Source organism: Bactrocera latifrons, unplaced genomic scaffold (genome assembly GCF_001853355.1).
Source record: "Bactrocera latifrons isolate USDA-ARS-PBARC rearing strain unplaced genomic scaffold, ASM185335v1 scaffold_0, whole genome shotgun sequence".
NCBI lineage: Eukaryota > Metazoa > Arthropoda > Insecta > Diptera > Tephritidae > Bactrocera > Bactrocera latifrons.
Window position 1 is genome coordinate 4,983,271 of NW_017534406.1, and position 26,937 is coordinate 5,010,207.

The window sequence follows — 26,937 nt, forward strand, 5'->3', positions numbered from 1 at the left end:
GGACCACCTAAGACGCAGCCGCGGTCAACATTTAAATGAAATTATCTTCAAAAAGTAAATGTCATGAACCAATCTAACGTTTCAAATAAAGAACCGATGAGATTTTGCAAATTTTATGCGTTTTTTTTTTTAAAAAAGTTATCAAGCTCTTAAAAAATCACCCGATACTTATGTCTTCAGACAACAACCCTTTGTTTAGAATTTCTGAGAAGTATTTGGCAGCATGCTTAAGTCTTTGAAAGAAATTGTAAAATGAAAGCTTAAGAAATGAAAGAAATTATATTCATGAAAATTTAAATTAAATTTGATGAATTGTAAATGTGAAATAACGGTGCTAGTCTCCAATTTTCTCAGACAAGTACTAAGAAGAATGCAAAAAATGTATAACTCTATTGTCAATTACATTGCAAAGTTACAGATAATTTATAAAAGCTCCGACAAATTAAGAATTTCGCTCTTCAAAGCAAAGTTATTTAGTAATTCGAATTAGTGGAAAATTTCAGACGAAAATTGAAGTAATCCGATTAAACTAGATTAGAAACTTCATTCAGTAAATATTGTCGCAATGTCATCGTTTTCTATGAAAATTTAAAGGAGTTTCTGAAAACAAGCACTGTTGAGTAGAAAACGACTTCAATATGTTTAATATGGTTTACAAGTCGTGAATATTTTAATGTATATGATCTACATCTGCTCCTTCCAGATTTACATACTCTTGTAACGAATTAAATACCTTAAAGTCAATGGCACCTTGAAAAGATGTAACAAATATGATATGGTACGCACAATGGCTTGCATTACTTTCAATTACAATAATTCTCAAATGCTAGCAGCACTTGGCGTTCGACGAAGTATATATTTGTGCCTAAATACGTTAAAGCCCATTCCAATTCAATTTGTCTGTTTACGGTAATTTCATTCGCCATTTTCTGAATGATAAAAATAAATGACGCACTTCAAACTGTCGTGCACAACAGTTGTCAATTGAGCTTGTAATGAGAAGAACAGCCGACGATAACGAATGACAAGGCATTTGCGGTTACCACACAACAGCTGGTATACCAGTATCTACCAGAAGATTTACATTTGGGGGGAGTTGAAAAATATTCAACTTTCATGGCAAGAAAATTGTTTGTCACTAGACTTTTCTTCTTCTTGTTTCTTTACTGATTTTACAGTGGTGTTTTGCAAATTATCTACGAGCATTTGTTTTCCCTATGCTTGCAGGACTTTGTTCAGGGACTATCGATATTGTCGCGCGGCTCTGTGGAGGAAAAATTACGCTGGACATTCTCGTTGTACGACATCAACGGCGACGGCTTCATAACGAGGGAAGAAATGACTGATATTGTGACTGCCATTTACGAACTGATGGGACGCCTACCGGACGAGTGTCCCGAGGAGGAGAAAATCAAACACAAAGTCGAACACATATTCCAGGTAAGTTTACCGCAAGCTAGGCCATTTGCAAACTTTTCACAAGCCATAAAAGAAATGTCGATGGAATTGAGTTGTATTTCTTAGCAATCGTAAAATTTAAATTCAAATAAAAGAACATAAGTTTTTGCATTAAAGTTATAAGCGCTATAAAGAACTCGCAGCAGTAGAAGGGTACAAATTCCAATTGTCGCGCACGTCCCTAGTGGGCACATACCTAAACAGAAATGAGAAATTATTCTCAAATAGCTTCGGTTTGCAATTATTCGCCTTGCTGGTATGTATGTATGATAGCTAAGGTATTAAATTGCCTTACAAATATTTTCATTTGGTTCATCGCGCTGTTCTGAATTAATGACCTGTGGGCTTAGAGATTTATAAAAGCTAATCTTAACGCAAAGTTAAGCAAATTGCTTTTAAATATTATATTGGCGCCAAGAAAGCACAAATATAAATGGAATTTTTATAATAAAAAGAAATGGTAAATCATGAAATCAAATGTATTAAAAGTTAGTTGTATAGAAATTTGATATATTTCTACGCGTTTTTGAAAAATTTTTGTAATCTTCCTTTACGAGAAAGTATAAAGTTAAGTGCGTAAAGAACGCGATTCGAAGTGTGCTGTTATATTGGGGAATAAATCATTTTAATCTGCCAATATATCTGTCAATAAAAGCGCTACAAAAGATGCCATTATATATAGAACTCAATTTTTTTTTTTTTTTTTTTTTTTTTTTTTTTTTTTTTTTGCATGGCCACCGCGGGCACACTTGCAGAAGTTCAGAAGCTGAACCAAATTTTCGGCGGTTTTCAAGCATAAATCGGCCGATACTGCTGCAATTTCACTTTCGATATTCTTACGAAGTTCATCAATCATCGCTGACTTGTTTGTGTAGACCACAGAATTGACGTAGCCTCACAGGAAACAGTCCAACGGCGTCAAATCGCACGACCGAGGTGCCTAATTGATTGGGCTATTGCGTGAGACAACACGTTCACCAAACTTGGTTTTCAATAAATCGATTGTGACATTCGCTGTGTGACTTGTGGCGCCGTCCTGTTGGAACCACATATTGTCCATGCCCATATCATCCCATTCGACTCAAAAATATTCGGTTGTCATTGAGCGGTAGCGATTCCCATTCACAGTAACTTATTGGTCTTGATCATCACGGAAAAGTACGGGCCAATGACGCCGCCGACCCATTAATTGCAGCAAATCCTATTTTTCGGGATGCAATGGTGACTCATGGAGTACGTGTAGATTGCTGCCTGACCAATAACGCATTTTTTTTTTTTTTTAATGACAAAGTCATTCAGCCAGAAATAAGCCTCATCGCTTAAGATGATCTCAAAATAAAAGTCCCGATCATTTTCAGGTTGTTGTTTAGCCCAGTTCACGAACATACGACGATTCTAGTGGTCAAGCGGCTTCAGTTCTTGTGTTAATTTGACGTTTCAAGGGTGTAGGCCAAAATAGTATCCAAAAATTCGCCAAAACGACGTCACAGAGACGCCCAGCGTTTGAGAACGACGTGTGTATATATAAATTATAGACGTACCTGTAAAGTTGAGATCACTGACTCCGAATTTCAGTACTAAATTTTAATATTTTCGTTGTTGGATCATATATCTTTCCGTGATGAAATATCAAACCTTACAAAAGATAAATGTCAAAAGAACGGAAAACATATGGTGTCGGTTACTGTCTCTATCGGTCTTCTTTTGTAGCGTCCCTATTGACAAACCCGTTACAAGTGAACTCGTTCTTCAGTTTTTGATATATCGATCTAAAATTTTGCGTCTCCAAAAAGCAGCTCTCTTGCCGAAACTGTCAATATTAGGTCACTATGAGCATAAAATAGTAAAAATTTATTCTTCAAAATCTACCTGGTCCCATTAATTTAATCCCCTTGGTCCCAATACATTGTGCCAACGTGTTTCCAATCCTGAAGCGATCGAAGCGATTCGGTTTTAGCCAGTAGCCAAACAAAGCTAAGTTAAGCGAATACTGTGGTTGCGGCACGATATTGGTTGAAAATTTGACGAAAAATTGACGAAGAATCAATGCAGTATGTGACATACAGAGTTGTCGGCCCATAGTTCCGGCCTCTTTTCATTCAAGGTTTCATAGCATTGATTTTGACCTGGTTTTCTCGGCTTTCGCCACGATTTTCATCGATTGATCGTCTGTTTCCGGGTCTTAAGCACAGATCCAAGACTCATCGCCAATGATATTGCGTTTCGTGGCATCCTATAGTCGAAAACCGTTGTTTCAGAGACGTTATTGCGACGCTGTTTTTCGAAGAACTTTAGGGATTTTGGAAAGAATCGTGCTTTCACATTTCTTAGGGTTCAATATGATTTTCACTAATCCTTCCGATACTCCAATGATGCCAGTAAGATCTCAGACTATTAATCGTTTAATCTCCAGCACCAATTTCTTTATTTTATTGGCGTGTTGATCATCAATTGATGTTTATGGCCGTCCTGGTCACGGTTTGTAGTCAACGCGTTCTCAACCCTCCATGAATAATTTGTACCTAACAAAAACAATTGTCGCGGCACAAATGTCGCATTATCACATAAGGCTTTCTTAAACTTTCTGAACTTTTCGACACCAGAAATTTGATTCCGCACACAAAATATACTGGAACTTCTTTGTTGAATATTTTCACTCATCGTAAAAGTCACCGAATGCACTTTCTGTACTTCAAAAAGGCAAGATTACACAAGTCACTAATGATAAGTTTGGTGTGACATTGGGCTCATATGTCACTGACAGTCGTAAAAACCTAGAAAAAAGTATTTTGGCGAATGGGGCTTCGCGCGCAACTTAAATTAAAAAGTCTATTTTTTCCCCAAATAATATGTATGAAAATATTTTTCCTTTGACGACAAGTTCGTGAAGAGTAATTTTCTAAAACAAAAACGCAAGGTTTTTAGATTGGATCACTATATCATATAGATGTCATACAAGTGAACGATCATTATCATATTTTTGTATGAAAAAATTTTTTTATTTGACAAAGTATTTTCACAAAACTTGTATTCTAAGGCATCGCTACAATCTCCGAACATATTGGGGAAATCGGACCACTTTGGCATGCAACTGCCATACAAACTGATCGATCAACATCAAGATAAAATTATACGACCAGTCAAACTCAATAAAGACTTGACCGATTTCTTGTTACTTGCCTTTCCACCCGAATATTATAGTTTTAAAATATTACACTTAAAAATAAAAATTAAACCAGAATTAAACCACACGACTAACGAAAACTTAACGGATTTACTTAACCTACTATATCCATATGTATTTTTTCAGAAAATGGACAAAAATCGTGATGGTGTGGTGACGCTGGATGAATTTCTGGAGACATGTCGAAATGACGAAGCCATATCACGGTCAATGTCCGTCTTCGACTCAGCGTTCTGACCATATCCACTGGAGAAACGAGACGAGAGCGCCGGTAATTACCGACAACACAAAGCACAATCGTCGGGAAGGGGCAAGGGGATTACTGCCGGAGGTAATAATCATAGTCGTACACGTAGTAGTCGCAATAGGCGCAAACAACCATCATCACAACAACGTCAACAGCAAACAGAGCAACAAATGTCGCAACAGCAAATGACACTGGACGAGCAAACACAGCGCGACAAATGTAAAAAGCCAAATAAACGTAAGTCAAGTAAGAAAGTCCTACAAATACAACTACCAGACAAAGCACAACCACAGTCATCACAGCCAGAATTACAGCCACACCAGCAGAGCCAAGTGGATGCAGTAATAAGCCAAACTTCATCCGCAAATTGTGAGAAACCTCAACTGCGCGAAAGCACTGACAAGCGTACCGTTACACACGGACTCCCTGCTGCCAAAACGCCTACTTCCAGCAGCGATGCCTCCACTGCCTCATGCGACAGCGATAGCGAAGAAGCGGTCAGCGACAAGTTGGGCTCCATGTGCCATCACTGCCTACGGCCACAAATCGAACTACAGTTGCGCCATTTGCGACCTCATCAACGCCGCCAATGGAGCCGTTTGCTGCAGCAGCAGCGCAGCAAGCGGCGTTCGAGTAAAACCCGCAAGGAGGTGAGCTGGAGTGGTGCGCACGATGAAAATGGCAGCGGGCGACGCGATGGGCACGACGGTGGCGGAGATGGTGGTAATGAGGGCGCAGTTACGGCGGGGTGGCAACGTTATGGCACCAACGACTGCTTGGCGCCTACGAACACCTATACGAGCGGGGTGCATTGGTCACGACGCGACGTCAGCGCCGCGGTGCGGTATCGCTGTCCGCAGGTGGGCCCCAAGTCCGCACCCTACCACTTCCACCATCCACAACAACTACACAATGCATATCAGTTGCAATTATTGCTGCAACAATGTGATTATGTGCCGCCGTCATACTACCAACAACAGCAGCAGCAACAGCTACAACAACAACCATATTATGAACGGCACGCGGCACTGCATAATAGTAAAATGGACTGCAACAACACCGGCACTGCAGCTGCTTCTACAACAACTACGGCCACAACGGCAACTACTATAAACATTGAATGTGAGTCTCACATGCAATTACAAAAACAACATGATAGAAATGTAAGCTTGCAGCAAAATCAAAATTTATACGCAACAACAAACATACAAACTGCCACACCGAGTGGTTGCAGCGACGCCTGCTGCACCAGCAATGCCAGCTCAGTGGCGGCGGCGTCGGCACTAACTGCACCAGCGGGAACCGCGGTAGCTTTGCAACCACAGTCCACAACTCACGCCCTAGATCGCGCCACAAGGGGCACTGTCAGCGACAGTGAGCTACAGTTGCAACAGCACCTGCCCACGTCCGAGTCGCCGTCTTTGGTGAAGGTCCGCGCCTGGTACACAGTGGCTAAACAGGGTGTTTCTTGCTAATAGTAGTTTCATTCCTACATTTCTTGCCTATGGAACAGCTCAGTATTTATGCTATTACCACTTACTACCTAACTAATTGTGGTTCGAATGTGGTTATTGTTTTGAGTTTTACGAAGAAAAAAAACGTTGTAATTTAAGTAGAAAGCCCTTCCAAGTTAGCAAGTTACCACAAGCGCACTATTAGATTCTGTAAATTTATAATTGTATAATAAGTACAGCGTTGTGATTTTCCTAAGCACAGTTACACCGAACCTGTTGCCTTTCCAAAATTTTACAGATGTTTTGCCATTAATTTTTTCTATTTATTCTATGTGTCTTCTTTTATCATAATATTTTTTTTTTTTTTTTTTTTGTATTAATGTAACTTTTTTGTTCGATTCACCACGCTCAAAGCATTGGTGAATCAAGAAACACTATTAGAGCACTATTTGAAAATTTGTTTGATACTTTTTATTACATACAGCATCATATATACATTGTGTATTTCCACCCCTACATTCGATATTGCTATCTTTATGAAGAAAGTCAGTGCAGATAGATAGTAAAATTGTGGTTTTGAACTGCGAACTATTGTCTATCATGTATGGTCACAAAAGTCCAGCATCCTGAACAATTCCAACAGCATGCTGGGAGCAACTGAGGTGATATGATACCTAGGGCCTTGAGCCTGCTTCTGCCAATTGCTGGACAATCCAAAATCAGGTGTTCTGGAGTTTCCTGTTCCATGTCGCAGAAACGGCAGTCAGTGGAGATGTTACTTCCATACTAACTGTATTGTCGATTGAAAATGAAAAATGCTTTCCTCAATTTCTGCACGAAAAGTTCACCCGAGGCAATGAAACGGACAACATCAAAAGAGATATGGTCGTTATGAATACGAAAGTTTGTCCACACTGTATTATACTAATATTCTACCAATTGCCAAAAGAGAACATAATTTACTTAAAAATTCAATTGATTTTTTGTGCTGAGAATTCTATTATTGTTTAGCTCGACAATTCAACCTTATGGAGCAATAAAACTTAAGTCATAAAAAACATAATTCGTTATAGCTCATCATGAAGTAGGAAAACTCGGTGGAAAAGAGGCATAGTCATAATTTTAATCTACCGGACCGCTATGGTGTATTTCAGAAAGCGATATATGTACTGCCACGACTACTTTCCCTTATTAAAGTTCATCATGACGCAATAGTGGGAGTTTTTACTGGATATTGTAGAATAGGCATTTATTCTGTATGGCTAAAAATCCATCGGACTCCAATTGCCTAAGTTCTATGCAGAAGGGGAGGTAGAAAAATATTGGTGCATCCTATTTTTAAGAGTGCTGCTGAAACATCTCTGCAGTTATACCCTCGGCGAACCAGAATATATAGCCTAAACTGAGATTAGCCATCTCAACAAATTTATGATTGTCAACACATGAGGGCTCTTATGATCAATTTTATAAAAGTTCTAGGAACCACAGGGACAGGGTCGTTGTTTCAAGTAGCCCTAGTAAACTCGCTATGGGTTCTACATATATACTACTTGAGCTAACTTAACCTAACCTACCATAATAACTCGTCAATAAATTTCTTTTGATAAGTAGAGTATTTGAAATAATTCATTTCGATTTAGTTCTTGATTGGTGTGTAAGAGTGATAATTGTATATATAAAATGACAATGAAATTAGGTTGGTCAATAAATTAGAGTTTGTTCTGAGAATAAGCATATCGGCCTCTTAAAATGCAAAATAACGTAACATCACTTTTCATAAGTTTACACACGAAGGTAAAACGATATCATAGAAACACTTCACATTGAAACAAAATTTACGTTGGTTATATATTGGTTATATAATGGTTATATATTGATTATATATTGATTATATATTGGTTATATCTGAGCGCTGAAGCTTGAAATTTTACAATATCACATATGTAGTTCATCGTAAGCTACAAAAAACTCAATGTCGATTTTTTTGAAGATACGTTGTTTTGCAAGTTAGGTGAAGATATAATAATTTTGAGGTGATGCAGAAATCGGACAACCTTTTTAAAAGTTCTGGGCAATCGTGCACAGCTTGATTTTCATAGGAATGAAATAAAGCATGTTGATATTTTCAAATAGTCTTCAAGGACACTCTCTTTATAGAATTTTATAAATGTGTTTAGCTCACAGCTAATTTAAATGAAAAAGTTGATTTTTGTGTCCTTTTTAATAAATTTTTGGCAAAATATATTTGTAAATCACAGTAAGGGTTGCCAATGTACGTCAAAGCCTCACCCACTTCATTACATTTGCTTTACCTCCACTTTTAAATGCTGAGAAGCACTCAATGGTGTGTGTGTGTGTGTGTGTGTGTATATATAAAATTTGGTTTTAGCTGCAAAAATAGCATTAGGAACGTATGATTTTTAACACACTTGTATACTAAATTATAAAGTATTTAAGTATTTGTGTATATATGTATATTTGTGTAATTGGGTACATTTATATATTAAAGCCAAATTTATTTCTTTAATTTTTTACTATTTCGAAAACAAGAAATATGTTTGTAAGCGGTTAAGGGCAAAGTAAAACTTATTCCTTGCTTTGATGTATTTAAATTTAGTTGTATAAATGTATATTTGTGCTTAAATCATATGACCATTTAATTAGATATATTTCCTAATGTTTAATATGTAATATAAATAAATAAGTATTACAAAGTTGAAAATATATATATTATAGTTGAAGAAGTTTTTGTAATATCTTTGTTTGATTGGCAACTATATAAACTATAAATAAAAAGAACTATTTTTATAAAATAAAAAAAATAAAACATTTCATATTTTCCTCTTTTAATTTTCGCATTTTTATATTTTAGTTTTAATTAATTTGAAAAAGCAACCGAAATATTTGATTTTTTATACCGAGAGTGACCTTTTAGCAGCTTCGTACTGGATACTGTAGCAGGCTAAGGGGTCAGTAGAGTAATCTGGCCTCTTTTTGAAACTTTTTTGTGATAGAAATTTTTACTCTACAATAGAACTTTTTTCACATATCATGAGTTATATTGTGGAATATATAAAGAAATTTTTTAATGACATCTGTCGGAGAAATGACTGGGTGAATGAGATGCGCCTTTTCACTAACGGACACGATTTCTCATGTTTGGATCATCTGAAACACAAAACCCAATTAATTCTTAAAAAGTGCGTGAATGGTTATCGTCCCTACTGGAATCATGAAAAAATGTTGATAAATAAAAACGTTTATTTTTTAATTTTTCTCTTTTTTCTTTACATAAGTTTTGTCATAACAGTGTCAATAAATTATAAAAACATATTAATCTATATGGACGATAGCCAGGTGTTTTGTGAACATTAAAAAAAAAGTTCAGCAAATCAGTTGAGTAGTTCGACCGGAATCATGTCCGCCAGTTTAAAAAAGGGTGTTTTGAGAAAAACGCGTTTAAAGTGTGAGGTACTGCCAGGTGTGCACTCCGAGCGCTCCGAACGTGCAGCAGTATTATTATTTTTGGGTCTTTTTCGGTTTCAAGGGGTAAAGTGGGTTTCTACATTAATTCTAAACGTATAATCTAAAATATAACATAAAGCATAAAAAATTTAAAAAAAAAGATTACCCTACTGACCCCTTAAACTAATACTTATCCAGAATAGACCCTGACACACATATCTAATATAACCCCGCATAACCCTACTCATCTGACACCCTTCTCCGACCCCGTCGACGTTTACTGTGGGCTAGATTTGGATGTCGTCGACGACAACTTATCTAATCGTTACCATCCTAAAGGCGGTTAGGTACACTTTACAACAACAAAAATAACATTATTTATAACCAACTACTAGCACTACTTTACTCAAATTTTATTGCGATAGTTATCTGTGATTCGCTGATGCCTTGATAGTGGTGAATCGAACAAACTACTAACTAATAAATGGACGGATATACTTAGAAGAGATAGAATCTTTATCTGATTCGTGGATACATGGATTCGTGCAACGGTCGGCTTTAAAGTTTTCTTATTTAAGGTGAAGTAGGATTGATTCCGCACGCTACTGACAGTCACTGCGTGAAATATATTCTGTAAGCGTCTAACCTTAAAATTATCACAAAAGAGCCGTATGACTGTGAGTGCGGTGATATTCTCTTTTCTCGTAAAATCTGCTATTTTCAAATATTTGTTTAAATGTTTATAATTTTGCAAAAAAAAAAAATAATTTTTTAATATTTTTCAGGTTTTTTATTGGCAAAATGTCATTTGTCACAACTGGACACTTACACACTGCACACTCTGAAAAGAAAAAAAATTGTTTGTTGGATGGCTTTTCATCTGTGTCACAATGTTTTTTTTTTTATAGTATGAATAAGTAATGAAATCCGGAGTGCGGAACTTTAATCCACTAAACCTAACTTACTTCCAATTCATATCTCTCCCTCGCAACCAACGGATTAAATATTACTTCATGGGAGCGAGAAAGGCTTTAAGACTCACCTATCAAATGGACTGACTGACGCCTAGTAAACTGTATGTGGCTTAGGTTTGTCATAAATAGAGCTAACGCTTCACTGACAGCTTTCTATTTACCACAGGACTGACACATGGGTGCTTTCAGTCAAGCTTTCCAAATGAAATTTTGAACTTTTCTCTTAGATTTGAAAAACGAAAGCATTGAAAAAATACATGCTCAAAGTCTTCTATGCAATGTGTATGCGTCGAACAGTATGGACTAAGGTCGTGAAAGAATAGCTTCTAAACCATCCATTACCACTCAGTAATTGTGTGAGGTGGAAGTCTAAATCCCCATGTTGTCTATCTATCGACAAATGGATTTCCGGTATTAGTCTATGGGTCCACCGTTTTTTGATTGAAGTTACCCACTGTTGTTGCTACAATGTGATATTTTTGGTTCTCTGCTCTCTCCCTCATTTCTATTTTTATGAATTTATTCGCTTATATCTTCATTACTTTCACTTTCATTACACGGCAGTCAGTTGAATTAAAAATTATATATAATTATATATTATTTTGAAATCAATATTATTCATAAATATACAGAAATACGCTTTCAATATATTATGTACACTCTTATGAAAATTGTCTACCTAAATGATGCAACAAATATAATTAACTATTTAAGTATTGTAAAAAGTTAATAATTATATATCCGTCTTTCTCTCTCTTTCTCTTTCACCGTTATGTTCTGCACTTTTGTTTCGTTTTATTTCATTATTCATATTTTCTATTTGCTGCTTGTGACTGGCTTTAACGCTCATATTGCTGTTCAACCACAATAAACTCTACGTATACAACAACAAAAACTATACAACTGTGCTTTACACCATGTTGCGCCATATATATTTACCCACCCATGCATACACACAGACACAAAGCTAACCAATTGATAACAAGTATTGTACTTTATCAATAAGAGTGAATTAGTGCACAGTTGTAAGTGCTTAAAGCACCGCAGTGAAGGCGTCGGGAAAGTTGAAATAAAGCACGGAATGCTTCTTTCAAAGTATCGCCCTATAAGTATATAGTATTTGTGGTGAATTATTTTAAGTAGAGACATATGCGAAAGTAACTCTAGTGGAAAGAATACAAACAAGGACAGCGCTACACACAAGGACACCTCAATAAACACACACTCACCTACACAGCTACACCCACACAGGCACACTTAGCAAGGCAGCACCCGATGCTAGCTGCGTGCACACAGCACCTTTGTTGACACAAAGCAGCGATGCTGGCATATTTTTAGACGCACCCAATGGCTTCTAAAAATGGCCAAGAGCGAAAATACACAAGCGTATATGTGTGTAGCACACATACACATATATTGCCAAACACGCAGTTGAACTTTTCACATTTTCAAGCATTTCCTTTGTGACGTGCGCCAACTATAGCAACAACAAGAAAAACTCAAAACAAAAACCGCTAAATATGAACAATACTAAATATTAAATGATAGAAGAATGTTGAAAATGGAATGTATAAGATGGAAGTGCGTTGAAAATGCTTTACTTTAGAGAAATGAATGCGCTGATGAAACGAAAGCTTTACAATAAAATATACAGCAACAAAACTAAGTTCTAAAATATGTGAAAACTATACTAAGCAACTAAAAGAATTAGGATTACAAATAACATAACTCAAATTAAAAAAAAAAATTAAAAAAGTTAATAACAAAAACTATTAATTCGGTGTTAAAAATGAAGATTTTCAAAACTCTTTAATAAAACAAATGCAATGTGAGCGCATTTAATTGTCTACTCGAAACCAATGAAAGCTCTAATTTATAGTAACGACCTTGAACTGTTAATTGTGCGTGTGTCAAATATTTAGAATTGGGCAAATACTTATGCGAACTAGTGCAAATAGCTAATGGTCGTGTTGACTAGTGTTAAGTATTTATGTTGACAGTGGTGTTGAATGAGTTTGTATTTACAATGTTGGCACTGAACGGTCTCTTTATGAAAGGGAATAAAATTGTTTAACTTCTTAACTAATTGTAGAAAAAATTGTTGTTGTTACATAAATGTGTATGTGCGTAAATTTGTGTTGGTAGTGAGCAAGAGACTGTGTACTTCAAAATTTCATTAGCTATAATAAATAATTCGTTAAGAAAAATTAACTAAAATTTAAGTATAATTTAAACCACAATTTTAACTACAACCTTAACTAAAATTTTTTTCTGCTTACGTATATCGTCACCTAATAGTCAAAATAATGTAATCACTTTTCATAAGTTTACGGGCGAAGGAAAGACGAAATAATGAAAATCACTCATAGAAACAAAAGTTAAGTATCGGTTATCAATTGGTTATATATTGGTTATAAAATGGTTATAATATGGTTATATATTGGTTATATTCCTTTAAATTCCTGTATTCAAATAATTGTAAGCAATAAAAAACTCATTTTCGATTTTTTTGATAACAGACAATTTTGCATTTTAGGTGACGTATATTATTTTCATTGTAATATCAGTTGCTCTCTTTCTAATTAATGAAGAGTTGTGCAAAAATGTAGACTAAATTTTCATTTAATTTGTGCAAAAACTCTAATGCTTTTGTAAAATTTTTGTGAACACACAATTAAAATCATTTTATGGAAATGGTGCATCATATAGTATGATTATTCTGGGAAGGTTTTTGAAAATTCTCTTGAAGAAATATCTAAAAACACGGAAATTACAGACATTTTTCGAATACATCGGGGAAGAAGGTAGGACTGTGGTGCCCTTATAACTTTTGGTTCATCCGAAGTCAATATCATTCATTGGATTACAGTTTTTTTTTTTTTTCAGTTAACTTTTTTAATTATTTAGAAAAGTTTGAAGGAAAAATTTTATTTTTAGCGAATAATTTGGTTAACTGGTGATATATATTGTGACCCGTAAATTGTAAATAAAACGCAAAATATTTAATTATTCATCAATATTTATTTTGTAATCCCAAGCCGATGCGAAACACTTTTCATAAGCACTTTTTGGCATGATGTTCAGCTTCTTCAGCGGGTTACAAGGAGCGGCAACTTCAGGTAGGGGAACAAGAAAAAATCACACGGAACCAAATCTGTGGAATACGGTTGTTGATCAACGCCATAACGTTTTGCCTTTAAATTCGGTCACAATCGTGGCTCGATGCAATGATGCATTTCTCTTTTTTCTCTTTCCCTTCCGATGATTGTTGAGTTGTGGATTTGAATTTGCACTTGAATGTGGGATTTGAATTTGCACGGTCAGGCATGTTCAAAGGCAATTTCTGGGTGCTTTTTTGTTACAGTGTAAATAAAAATTAATATTATGTGTGGTGGATTATCGAAAAAGTGCCTCCTTAAACCCCTGGAACAAGTACAAGAGGCTTGCTTGCTGGGGACTGCATAAAAGACTCTCATTTCCGGCCAATACATATTCAAGTGAAGTGAAGTTACGGTCAGCCGGCTCATATTCATTTTGAGGCAGGCTCGGCCTCACTACGGACATGTTACCATATTCCATCTTGTTAGTGAAGTCGGTGTAAATTGGGTATCAATGGTTCTGAGATGGCCAGTTCCAACGGCGAAATCTACTTCTTCCCTGACGGATCAATGTGTGAAATATCAACCGAAGCAGGTTTGTTCTTTAGTAATCCACGCACAGAAAGTAGATTCAAAGTAAATGACTACAATTTAGTCTTTCAGGCCAAAATTGCGGGCATAATAGAAGGTGGCAAGTGAGCTTCTGCTGCAGCCATCACTCCATTAAGTTTCTAAGATCAATAATAAGTCGCACTGCTTTAGCTTATGCCAACACTCAATAATTAGACTCTCAGTAGGTATTTCCGTTAATATCACACACCATTTTTCTGCTTCAAAGGTTGCTTGAAAAAACACATGGCAGACCACAAAGTAACTTATATATAGGGTCATTACAGGGCATCCATTTTTAAGACCCATCTTCACATAATTGACCTTCAGCCGAAAGAGACGGGATATATTTCACTACTCCAAATGCTCCAACTTAAGGGATATTGGCCGGCTGAGGTGAAAGGTGTTTACCAAATGTATTGAATGTACTAACACGGCTATCTGTAGTCTGGTGCCTATCTTTTCAAGCAACCAACCAAACAATAAATCTGAAATTAGGTGTTCAAAATAGGTGAAATAATCGGTACAGTAGTTTTGAGTTATGAGGTGCACTGACTTTGAAGACGTGAGCTCTCAGAAAAATTCTTTAACTGCCTTAGAATGACCTGCAGTAAGCTATTTTCTAAAACATAATCGCTATTTTTAGAAGGACGCAGGGATCCTTTTGTAAAATTTGATTCGGAAGATTTTTCCAGCGTCCGTTTTTTTATATCGCAATCTTCATATCTAAAAGGAACAAAACCCATCGCACTAGACTGACCCATCCCTATGATAAAAGTAGGTGATTCGAAAGTAGCATCTTTAAATATTTGTGTAAAAAAATATGTGATCTGTCGCATAAAAAAAGAGCTTATTAGGCAGAAAACAGTATTCTTGGGTAAAGGGTGCATGAATGATGCTTTAAGACATTTCCGACAAATATTGCTTCTTTCTAATTTTATTTATACCATCGATGTGTTACAGATCAATATTATCATTCGACATTTTTTATACCCTGAACAGGCTATATTAAGGTTGTCACGAAGTTTGTAACACCGAGAAGGAATGGTCGGAGACCCTATAAAGTATATACTATATAAATGATCAGTATGTCGAGCTGAGTCGATTTAGCCGTGTCCATCTGTCTGTCTGTATATATACGAACTAGTCCCTCAGTTTTTAAGATATTTTTGCAAATGTCATTTTCTCTTCAAGAAGCTGCTCATTTGTCGGAACTGCCGATATCAGACCATACAAACTGAACGATCGGAATCTAACGCTTGCATGGGAAACTTCCTCATTTGACAAGATATATTCACGAAATTTGGTATGAGTTATTGTTTATAGAAATAATGTAATATATGAAAAAATTGTGCAGATCGGCTCACTATAGCATATTGCTGCCATACACGCCGAACGATCGGAATGAAGGGCTTGTATAGAAAAGTTTCGCATTTTACGTCGTATCCTCACAAAACACACACACCTCCAAAAAAATTTTTCAGATCCGATTACTATAGCATATATGTAGCTTCCATACAAACTGAATACATAGTTACTAACAGAAATGCACCTGTGAAGGGTATTTAGCTGCATTGCAACTGAAGTTAATGTTTTTTTTTTGTTTTAATTTCATTTGTCTTTTTATATAAGCATAAAAATTTTGAAGTAAACTCTCAAAAACAGCAGGCAGTCTCTTGCTCAAGTATGTGTTGGGTAATATGAAAGCAGGAAATCAAAATAAAAACTTCAATATTTATTGATAGCAACCTTTTTAACTTCAAACATTAACTAAACTCTCTATATTTTCCCGATATCTTAACTAAGCGACAAATACCACTTGTCAAAAAATTACAAAAAAAAAAGGAAATTAGCAAACAGTGAATTGATGTATGTGTCTTTTAAGTAGTAAAACAAATCAAATTTACCTAAATAATACTAAACAAACTTAGTTAAATTTGTATTGAAAATAGCGTATTAATGGAAATCAAACTAATATTAGGTATTACATCAAAACAACTCCGTTTATATTTATTAGAAACAGAAGCAGAAACAAAAACAGAAATTATCAAGCAGAAAATATGTGAAAATGAATTTGTTATGTAAATAGATTAAACAATCAAATACCGTAATTACAAATATAGGTCTCTCGTTATTAATGTGTGTGTAATGTGTACATGTATTAAAATGTTATATTTTTTTAACTATTGCTCCCATTAGGTTGGTAAAAGTGATGCGAGTAATTATGATTTTAGTGTTAAATTTATTTCATGCATCTCAATGAACTGCTTTCTTCACACTGTGTTTGCTAACGTTTTTCTGCGAAATGCTTAAAAAATTTTATAGAAATAATGTGGTCCGTAGCCTCATATCAAGGAAAAAGTACATTAAATTGTGATTAATTTCGAGATTCCCTACTTTTTTAAGAAAAAACACAGAAACTGTAATCAAAAGCCTGTTTTTCAGTTACAAAGTATGCAACTTAAGATTTAAAGTGATGAATAGTATATCTTGAAGTTATGATTTTTTTTAATATTATAATGATAATAAAGGCAAGTTACAAATCAAGCAAAACTTATTTAAAGCCGATTTTAAATTAAAGTACCATATAACGGCATTTTACTCGGAACGACAAAAACACTTGTCGACATACATTGTGACAACCGAAACACGGAAGTTGTAAAAGGCAAAATATTTATTTATTCATCAATGTTTATTTTCTCGCCTTCAAAGTAATCCCCACCAGATGTAATATACTCGAGCCAACGATTTTTCAAGTCCTCGCAACAATTTCCACAAGCAATTTTTTTTTATTTCTTCAATCGCCTGAAAACGAGTTCCTCTCCGCGGATTGTTGACTCTTTCTCTGAAGAGACCTGTTTACGGTACTCCTTTTGAAAATAATTCAGCTTTATCGGCACGAGACGAGCAAAAGCGTGTTTCATATCCAAAATAAAATAATTTTAACTTACTCGCTCGCGATGTCGAACTCTGGCCATCACTTTAACATTTGGCTGACGATTTTCAGGCACAACGACATGTCTTTAACGATATCTCGACCATCTGTGAAGGCTTTGCACCACTCTCAGGGTTGTGTTTTTGATAAAACTGAATCAACGTAAATGGCTTTTTTTAATATTCGCACGAATCCGCACATGAAATTTAACTACCATCAATCACAATCATGCTAAAATGGAGGAGGAGTCGATGTTTGAGGAAGATGGCGATATGGGTTTCTATCTCTACGACTAAACAGCTCAACACTAAATCATCCTGTTGAGAATTCCATGAATTTTCTCCACATAAAAACCTCAAAGCAAAAGCTATGTGATATTCATAATGATCGCTGGAACCTGTGGAAATAATTCATGGTGAATCACACCATGGTTATTAAAGAAAACCATCAACATTACTTCGATTTCTGCCCGAATTTGACGTGGTTTTATCTATGTTCTCTCAATTCTCAAAAATTGTCTGAAAGTTTCTACGCCATTCTCATAAACCCACGTGTCTACTCTCTACTTCGTCGTTTTTACAAAAGATTTTGGTCTTTTGATATGTGACTAGCATTTATACCTAAAACAATAACCGAATTTATTGAATCGACCCTTTTAAGATGTTGAGACCCTTCGCTTACAATCTGACGGCAATACGACGGTTTTCAACTACCTCTTCTTACCCTCTCTCTATATTATATTCATTAACAGCTGTAGTTGCATACGCATTAGGCCGGTTTTCGATGACTTCACGACCTTCACTTAACCCAATATTTGTGAACTTGATAAAGTAGACTTTCGCAAAGCAAAAAGCTTATTTATCGATACTGTTTGCAGTTCGAATCAAATCTGATAGTAGATGAACAAAAAAATAAAAAACTTATTTATCGTTTCGGTTCGCATCAGACCGGGTCAAGTTTGATCAGTCCGAGTCACATTTGATCAGTCCGTGTCAAATTTGATCAGATGGTATTCGTTAATTTAGTTAATGTAAAATAAAAGAACCACTGCGGCTCACATTGTTTCTCAGTTTGTATGCAAATATGCTATATAGAAAACTATTAAAAATTCATCAAAAATATGTACATATCAGCACAATTATTTCAATAAGATATTATATTTTATTTTATGAACTTAGTGAATTTCACATAGTCCACTCAGTTGTAAGCCTAACCAGTCCTGCCATAACTCATGTCTAAAGATAAATCTGTTTAAACGAATGCTTGAAGGTCTTCACAAACATGTACATATAATGTTTGAATTTAATTTTCCTGATTTTTGTAAAAATTTTACCCCTTCTTTATTGTACTCCACAGATCACCAAAAAATTTGCCTAAACAATTTAAATAACAACAAATTGCTACGTACTCATTTCCTCTTTAGTGATGTTTTTGTTTCGTATTTAAATATTTAAATATTAGCAGAAACTTATAAATGTTTGTATGTAAGTAGGAACTCAAATAATTTCAATGTCTTTTATTTGCATAAAAGACTTCCAAAATATTTGCATATTGCAAAAAAAAAAAAAAATACACATAAATAGATACCATACATATGTATATAAATGTAAGCTTTTATGTAAAGAATGTAATATAAATACGTACGTATATGTTTGTATGTGTGTACATTGTAGTCTTCCGAAACAAAAAAAAAATTTCAAATAGAACAACGTTCTTCAAGCAAACGAAAACTAAACAATACAAAAGTGTAAGAAAAGAAATCATAAATTCATGAAAAATTATTTGCATTAACAGAACCAACAATAACATAAAAACAAACAAAAGAAAAAATAAACAAAAACAATCAACAATATTAGCTCTGACGTAAGAAAAGTTGAAAAAAAAAATTCGCAAAACTCTTGTACCTTAGAATGAAACAAATCCCAAAGCTTTTTAAAGTAGTAAGTATATATTTGAAATTGGTGTGTGTATATTAAAGTACATTTAAACGCTAAAAATGGCACTTTAAATTACTAACTTGTATATACTCTAACTATCTAGCAGATAACAATTGCACTAAACTCAGAATTACAGCCGCGAGTAGCGTTTGGAAGTGAAGGAGTGAAAGAGCAGCGCAATTTTTTTCAACAAACGTTAATATTTATAACGGCGAATAACAAGCGCGAACTATTTTTCGATACGTGTTTGACGGTAAATTCAAAACTAAAGTGGGTGACAGTTAAAGTTTGTAAAGTGACGGCTAACGATAGCTTTCTAAAAATAACAACACTAAAGTAACGTGCAATAAAAATAGGTTTCCATTTTCCTGTAGAGCTTCTTATTTACGTTAACGTTTAAAGCGTTTCTTCAAAATCTTAATACTCTACCACATAATATTCAAATAGATGCCATAATATAAAATACTATATACTATCTAATGAAGTTTGTATACTCAAAACACTTCTATAAACACCCACCATGACAAATCTACAAACTAAATTATGGACAAAGCTACGAATCATACAAAAACAAATACATAAAGCATAATTGCGGATTATAGAAGAATTAAAATTGGATTGGAAATAGAATGAGCGTATTATTTATTTAAAATGTTATTAAGAATGCTCAACATATGGAAAAATATTGATATAATGAAAAAAAAACTGTTCAACAGATTTAACTTTTTTATGCTTTAGAATCAGTTTAGATAAAATTTTTTCAATCGAACGTGTTTCCCTAACGCAATGTAATTTTTTTCACACTGTTTATAGTAAAATTGATATTCGTATGAATTTCATTAATCGTCGCTGGCTTGTTGGCATAGACCATAGCCTTACAGGAAATGGTCCAATTGACTCGGCCATTTCGTTACGTAACAAGTGCACGAAACTTACTTTTCAATAAATCGATTGTGAGATTCGCTGTGTGGCTTGTGACGCCACCCTGTTGAAACGACGTATTGTCCGAGTGCTTATCATTCAATTCCTATTCACAGTAACGTGCCGGGCTTGATCGTCATGGAATAAGCACGACCTAATGACGCCACCAGCACATAAACCACATCAAATCGTAATTTTTACGGGATGCAATGGTGACTCATGGAATACGTGTGGTTTGCTGTCTGACCAATAACACATATTTTGCTTATTGACGTAGCCATTCAGTCGTAAGTGAGCGTCATCGCTAAGGAGGACTTTTAAATTGGACGAGAGCTCTTAAAGTTAGGGCCACTAACTCCGAATTTCGATAGTAAATTTTAATAATTTCAACACTATGTTGGATATTATTTAATAGCCGAAAGCCTCTGTAGCTAGTGCTCCTTATGTTTAATGTATAATAATAATTGTATTATTATTTTACAAATAATATTATTTAATGATGAAATGACAAATCTTACTGAAGAGAATTGTCAAAAAAGCATGAAAAAATAGGACGTCGTTTGCTGTCCCTATAGGTTCTTTTACAAGGTCCGTATTGAATTATTTTTAATTTTCCCTTGTATTAAAAAAAATAGACTAGGGTAGGTCGTAGGGTCGATCTAAGAATCTATGGATCTCACTTAATCTTTTTTACTACTCAAATAATCCTCAAAGTTCATTATCTCATACATTGGCGAAACTTTTTGATCTCAATCTCAGTCACTTCGAAGGTGTGTATATCGAGAAATTTCATTCTCAAGCAAAAGCTGTAGAGAAAAAATGACAACTTTTTGACTACTTTTGAGGCACACAGCTAAAGAGCTCAAAGCTAATATAGCCGCTCAGCCGGAGTAAAGGCACACTTCTCCGAAGGAGCCTGAACTTCAAAGCAATCCACCTACCACAACCTTATTGGCAACCGCCTCCGCTTTAAAGACACTGCAATGGTCTGCTTTCCTGAAACTGGAGTTGATGGAGAGCTTTCGACACAAGATTCTATCCCTTATGTTTACACTTAACTTCAAATCAAGACTTTACCTAATTCTCTTCCACTTAACTCCGATCATCCTTGTGAGCAGAGAAGGTTCCGCGCTATAAGTGATTAAAATAGTAATGAATAAGAGAATCGAATGGACAAGCTTAACTGTACATAAGACCTGAAGTGATCGTTAATCGATTTCACTAACCATAATTAGTTTTTAAATTGACTTAACTCCAGCAAGGGGTTGCTCTCAGAGATCTGAGTGCTGAAACTTGCAGAGAAATACACGAACATATGAACCTTTTAAGACCTTCAAGTAACCTTCATTGTGGTTTCCAGTTATTTGTATAATACATTTAAGCACGGTTTATACCAGTTTTCAGAACTTTTTGGAAAGTTTGTGGCGAATATTTTATGTATTTCCTTCCACACTCAGACGCAACAAATATTTTGACTACTTATTTGGTTAGGTTAGATGACTGATCAAAGATCGCATGTAGCCATATAAAAGAAGAAGCTTATGTTCGAGCTTATAAGTTAGCAAAACGCTTAATAGGCGACACAAATTTGCACAGGTGTTTAATTTCACTCTCGCCAGTTCGTTGGGATGTCTGAAAGTTTATGTTTATGTTTATGTTGGCGGCTGGTTAGATTACCAACCTACTAAGGAGAGGGTAGACTTAGTGAGGTCAAAGAAATTACTAGATCTCCTGCGATCGAACTCAGGTCAAAAGGTTTTTGTGACAGCGCATATACCGATGGTGGCCAAGTCGATGGACAAAGCTTCCGCGAAGCCAAGCTATCTAGTAGTAACCACTTATTATAATAACTTATCATTTATTCATTTTGATGCGTCATATGCTCAGAAATAAATCCAATTTATTGATAGGAAGTTTAAGTTTAAGCTTTTTAGGAAAATTTAGGCAATTGTTTTTCACAGCAACGTCTGTTCATTCAAACATAAATTGCGGCATTGTGTATATATAACAACTTTCTTGAACTTCATAGAGTCTCTTATGCTTATAACTCAAAGGTTAGGACAAAGACGAGAAGAATTTAAAAAAAAAGAAGAAAATCACAATTATAGTTTTTTCTCCAATGTAATATTTATTTGTTGTATTATAAGTACGAAAATATGAATCTGATTAAAAAATGTGTCAAAATTAGAGCAACTTTTTAGATATTGGAAGTGTTTCTCAATAATATTTTGCAAATTTTTCGAATGTATAAAATAAAATTATAACAAATATTTCATATATAATTATGAAACAGATAAATGAAATAGTGATTGTTTAGTTTTCAAAGGTCTGGCTGATTTGCAAAGCAAATGCACAGAAGAGCAAGTATTGTAAAGAAAACGAAAAGTATACAAAAGTAACTACCAAGTAACTACCGAGTATCTAACAAGTAGGCAAAGTGTGTTTTGTATTATATAGAGGCGTGCAGCAAAGGCACAGTTAGGTAGTATGTATTATGAGTATTGGTAAGGTTTAGGACTTAGAACTGTTACACAAACGGATGACGATCACGAAGAACAATGAAAACGTTACTCAGTAAAGTAAAAATTAAATACTGTTAAGGACAAAATATATAAATATATATTATATAGAGAGCAAACTCTGGAAGTTACGTATTTATGTGCAAGTAGATGGGTAGGTCTATTGGAAAATCTCGTTTTAGAGAATTTTAGCGTTGCGCAAAAAATCAGAAATATAGCAAAAACAACTAGAAATAAAATTGAAGCAGCGTGTGAGTAGCAACCACTTTATGTATTTTAGTAATTTATGCGGCAAACAAATACAAAAACAATGTGAGAAATTTAACATAAATAAATAAATACAAATAATTGTAGTACCTTAGCAACCAAATACTATAAGAATAATAAGAAGAAAAACAAAAATTTTAAATTCCACTGAATAAAGCAAACTAATTGAAAATTGCAAAGGCAACACACAAACACAAAAACTGCAAGGATTGAACTAAAGCACTACAGTGGAATGTGTGTTTGTCAAATTGTGTAGCAGCGTATATATGTATATATATATATATATTTAAGAAGAAAATTCGCAAGAAAATCAATATGCACTGAGAACTCTTGGAGTACAACTCAAGGACTATGTGCGGGTTAACATTTATTTATTTATTAATTGATTAGTTTTCGTCAGTTTGTAACTGTAATCAACGCATAGAAAAAATACAAAAACAATGTCGAGGTGATTTAAAATAGAGATAGAAATGTTTAAGCAGTAAATTATTTTATCAGGGCTGCACAACCCACTATGTATATGTTTGTGTATGAGTGTAAACTAGATATGTAAATTCCAAAATAATAAATATCAGTGGCAAATGGACAATTTTATTGTTATTAAATTCGTATAAAAACAAGCAAAAAACGATTAAATTTAAACAATTAACAAATAATAAAAACAAGAAAAATAAAAAACAAAACAAACTAAGCGCTTAAATTGCGCACAGAGACACAAACTCAAAGCTAGTGTCAAGCGAAGTATAAACGAAATATTGCAAATACGAAGTTGTATTGAAAATCATAAATAATATTTTATGTAGCGTCGATAATATTTTCCCTTCAAAAGAGAAAACAATAAATGTTAGCAGTTTATGAAAGCATTACATAACTAAAGAAATGGCAAAATACTTTAAAAGCCGTTATACCAAATAAACGGATGTCGCAGACAAACAACAACTGTATAGATACTTTTATGTTTAAATAGGCAAATATGTATGTATGTAACCAAAATTCTATATACTCCACATACATATATAGAAAAGAATAAAACGAACTAATTAATTTTAGTACAACAACAAGTGAAGTATAAACTTGTTTAAAAACTAGCAAAAAATTACATAATTGATATTTAGTATGTATAGAGATTAAAAACTAATTTATTTATAGTGTAACAATTTTTGTGTATGTAAATTATGGAACTTCAATTGTATGACTAAACGAATACTTTTTCGAGAAATTTCAAAATGTAAACAATAAAAAGAAAATTAACGACAAAAAATATTGAATGCGAAGAAATGACCAATAAATCATTCAAATAAAACAAAAAATATTTAAACAAAAAGCAAGGTTTTATAAAATCTAGAAACGGGAGAAATCTTAAGGCAAGTATATATGTAGATATAAATTCGGTTACAATACCGCGATATTGGAACTTTCCAGTTTTTCACTACCATTTTTGCAATACGATTTGACTTAGGTTTGGAAGGTTAAATAGGCTGATTTGTTCGTGCGATGGGATTATTCGCCACTTGGACAACAAGTGACGCCTGTCTGGAGATTCGCGACTCTGCAACTTATGGTCGCTGATCAAAACTTGCAGATCACGTGCGAGACCCTTAGATGTACAAGGAAGATGGTTAGACTTTCTTCAAAGTAAATTTCAGCATCACTAAATTCGGTTGCTAACAGGTGATCCAAGTAGAAGTGCTTTTTTCAATAGCCTTCTTTTGACAGATCCTGTGTGAGTCGTGTCAAGCTGTCATGTTATTTTTGTTCAGTATTGTTTGGAATTTCATCATGAAAAGACTCACGCCTGAACAACATTTACAACTCGTTCAGCGTTATTACGAAAGCATACCAAATTCAGCTTGTGCAAGAAGTGAAGGCGCTCGACCTTCCCATGCGACATCGTTTTACTATATGGGCTCTTAAAAAATTCTAAGAAGATATGGGTAAACAAGCAAAATTGCCGCATTTGGGATGAAGAGCAACCTGAAGAGATTCAAGAGCTGCCATTTCATCCAAAAAAACCAAAGATTTGCTGTGTTTTGTGGGCCGGTGGCATCATCGTTCCATATTTTTGCTAAAATGATGGTGGTGAGAACGTAACCGGCGATGGCAACCGAAATTGAAACTCGTGACCTCACACATTGCATCAATCAATGGACTTATTGAAAGAACAATTCGGTGAGCAGATAATTTTACGATTTGCACCGGTCGATTGGTCACCAAGATCGTGTATTATCACACCGTTCAACTTTACCCTGTGGGGGCATGTAAAGTTTAAAGTCTATGCGGACAATACCTCTTCGATTCAGGCCTTGGAGTAAAACATCACGCGTGTCATTCGCCAGTTATCAATTGAAATCTTCACAAAATTAAAGCCAAATAATATTATTTCGAAGAATAATAGAATTATAATAATTATAAAATAATTAAACTGAATGGGGAAAAAATTTTGGAGAAATGGATCGTTCTTTATAAAAATCTTAAGAGGTTTGCGAACAAGAAAATATTATTACAGTCCGATCCGTGGAATTCGCTGAAAGCCGAGAAATTCTCATCCCAATCCCAAATGTTTAAAACGTTGTTAGTCATATATAATTTTACGAGCATCAAAAATCGTTTTTTAGGGAGTTTAGTGCTCACTTGAATTGATCTTTCCATAAATAAAATTTTCAGCTACAGAACCCTACGCACATTTCTTATGTCGACACAGCTCATGGAGATATATTGGGTATGTAACTATATTTGTGCGGTTTGTTACAACATAGCGTACCCTGTCCACCAATATTCCGATATGCTTTGGAAAGCTAATTCTGTTTGAGTTTATGTCATTCACCTCAAAAGAAAACACAGTAATTTCTTCACTCAAATATGTCGAACTGATTACTTTGATAAGAAAAAACTCCTGAGCCAAAAGCTATCGTTTTTTGTTGAAAGTTTATAGCGACCATTCTTTTATCTGAGCATTGTTGCCAAAAGAGGTTAGCAGCATCTTAAAGTAGTGATTTTTACGTGGAAGTCGAAGAACGTACCGGATGCTCAAAAAGGTTTGAAGATATATGTATAAATATATGCAGAATAATCTTCTGACTTAAAAAAATAGCATTTTTTGGAAGATGAGATTACTGGGACTCTGGATCAGCGACACCAACCATGATTTGTAAATTTAACATGCCCCTCTCATAGATATGAAATATTCAGCTTGTGTCCAATCAACCCTTCACTGACAGCGCATATCAAATTGTGAAATTTTTAAACCCGAAATTTTATAAGCATGCATGTAAAGATGCCTTCTCTCTTACTTTTTAATTGGTCATAATAGTACTGATACATTCACTCATGATTAGTTATTATTTATTTCGAATAATATAACAGTTACCAAAGTCAAATATGTTCTTAGAATTTTACCTTGAAGACCTCAAGAGTCTCAAACCAAGGGTCAATCGGGCCCGAGAAACCATCGCAGCCGATTAGAAGTTGCAGCACGACAAGGCCGTCATCCCACCCTATAGAACAGATGTAGCCCTTTTTTTTTTTGTTTTCTTGCCAGAAAAGCCCGATGAAATGTAAGCATTTTGAGACGACAAAGAGTGTCCGAGCAGCATGCGCTTGGGCTCTCAAGGCTATTTCGGAGAATGGAAATCGCGCTGTCAGCGCTACATCGACGCAGAAGGAGCCTGTTTTGAAAATTTTTAAAGAATTGTAAAGATTACTCCAATTACTTTCCAGACAAACCCTGCAAGATAAACATATGAGGATTTCACCGCGACCTAAGTTCTATTGTGCCCACTCTTAAGTCTCAACGACCCACTTAGCCCCAGTATATTGATAAATTCTAATATATTGCTAGGTGCTATTAAGGCGATGTAATCCTTCTTTGG

The 26,937-nt window shown here is 34.7% G+C and overlaps 1 protein-coding gene across 1 annotated transcript in view; it reads left to right on the forward strand.

Moving 5' to 3' along the window:
* LOC108977627 overlaps positions 1-8,528 on the forward strand; it is a 74,886-nt gene extending 66,358 nt beyond the window's left edge. Inside the window, 2 exon segments of the mRNA XM_018947437.1 lie at positions 1,228-1,440; positions 4,769-8,528. Of these exon segments, the coding sequence (XP_018802982.1) occupies positions 1,228-1,440; positions 4,769-6,364 (1,809 nt within the window). The 3' untranslated portion in view covers positions 6,365-8,528.
* Positions 8,529-26,937: the final 18,409 nt, after the last annotated feature.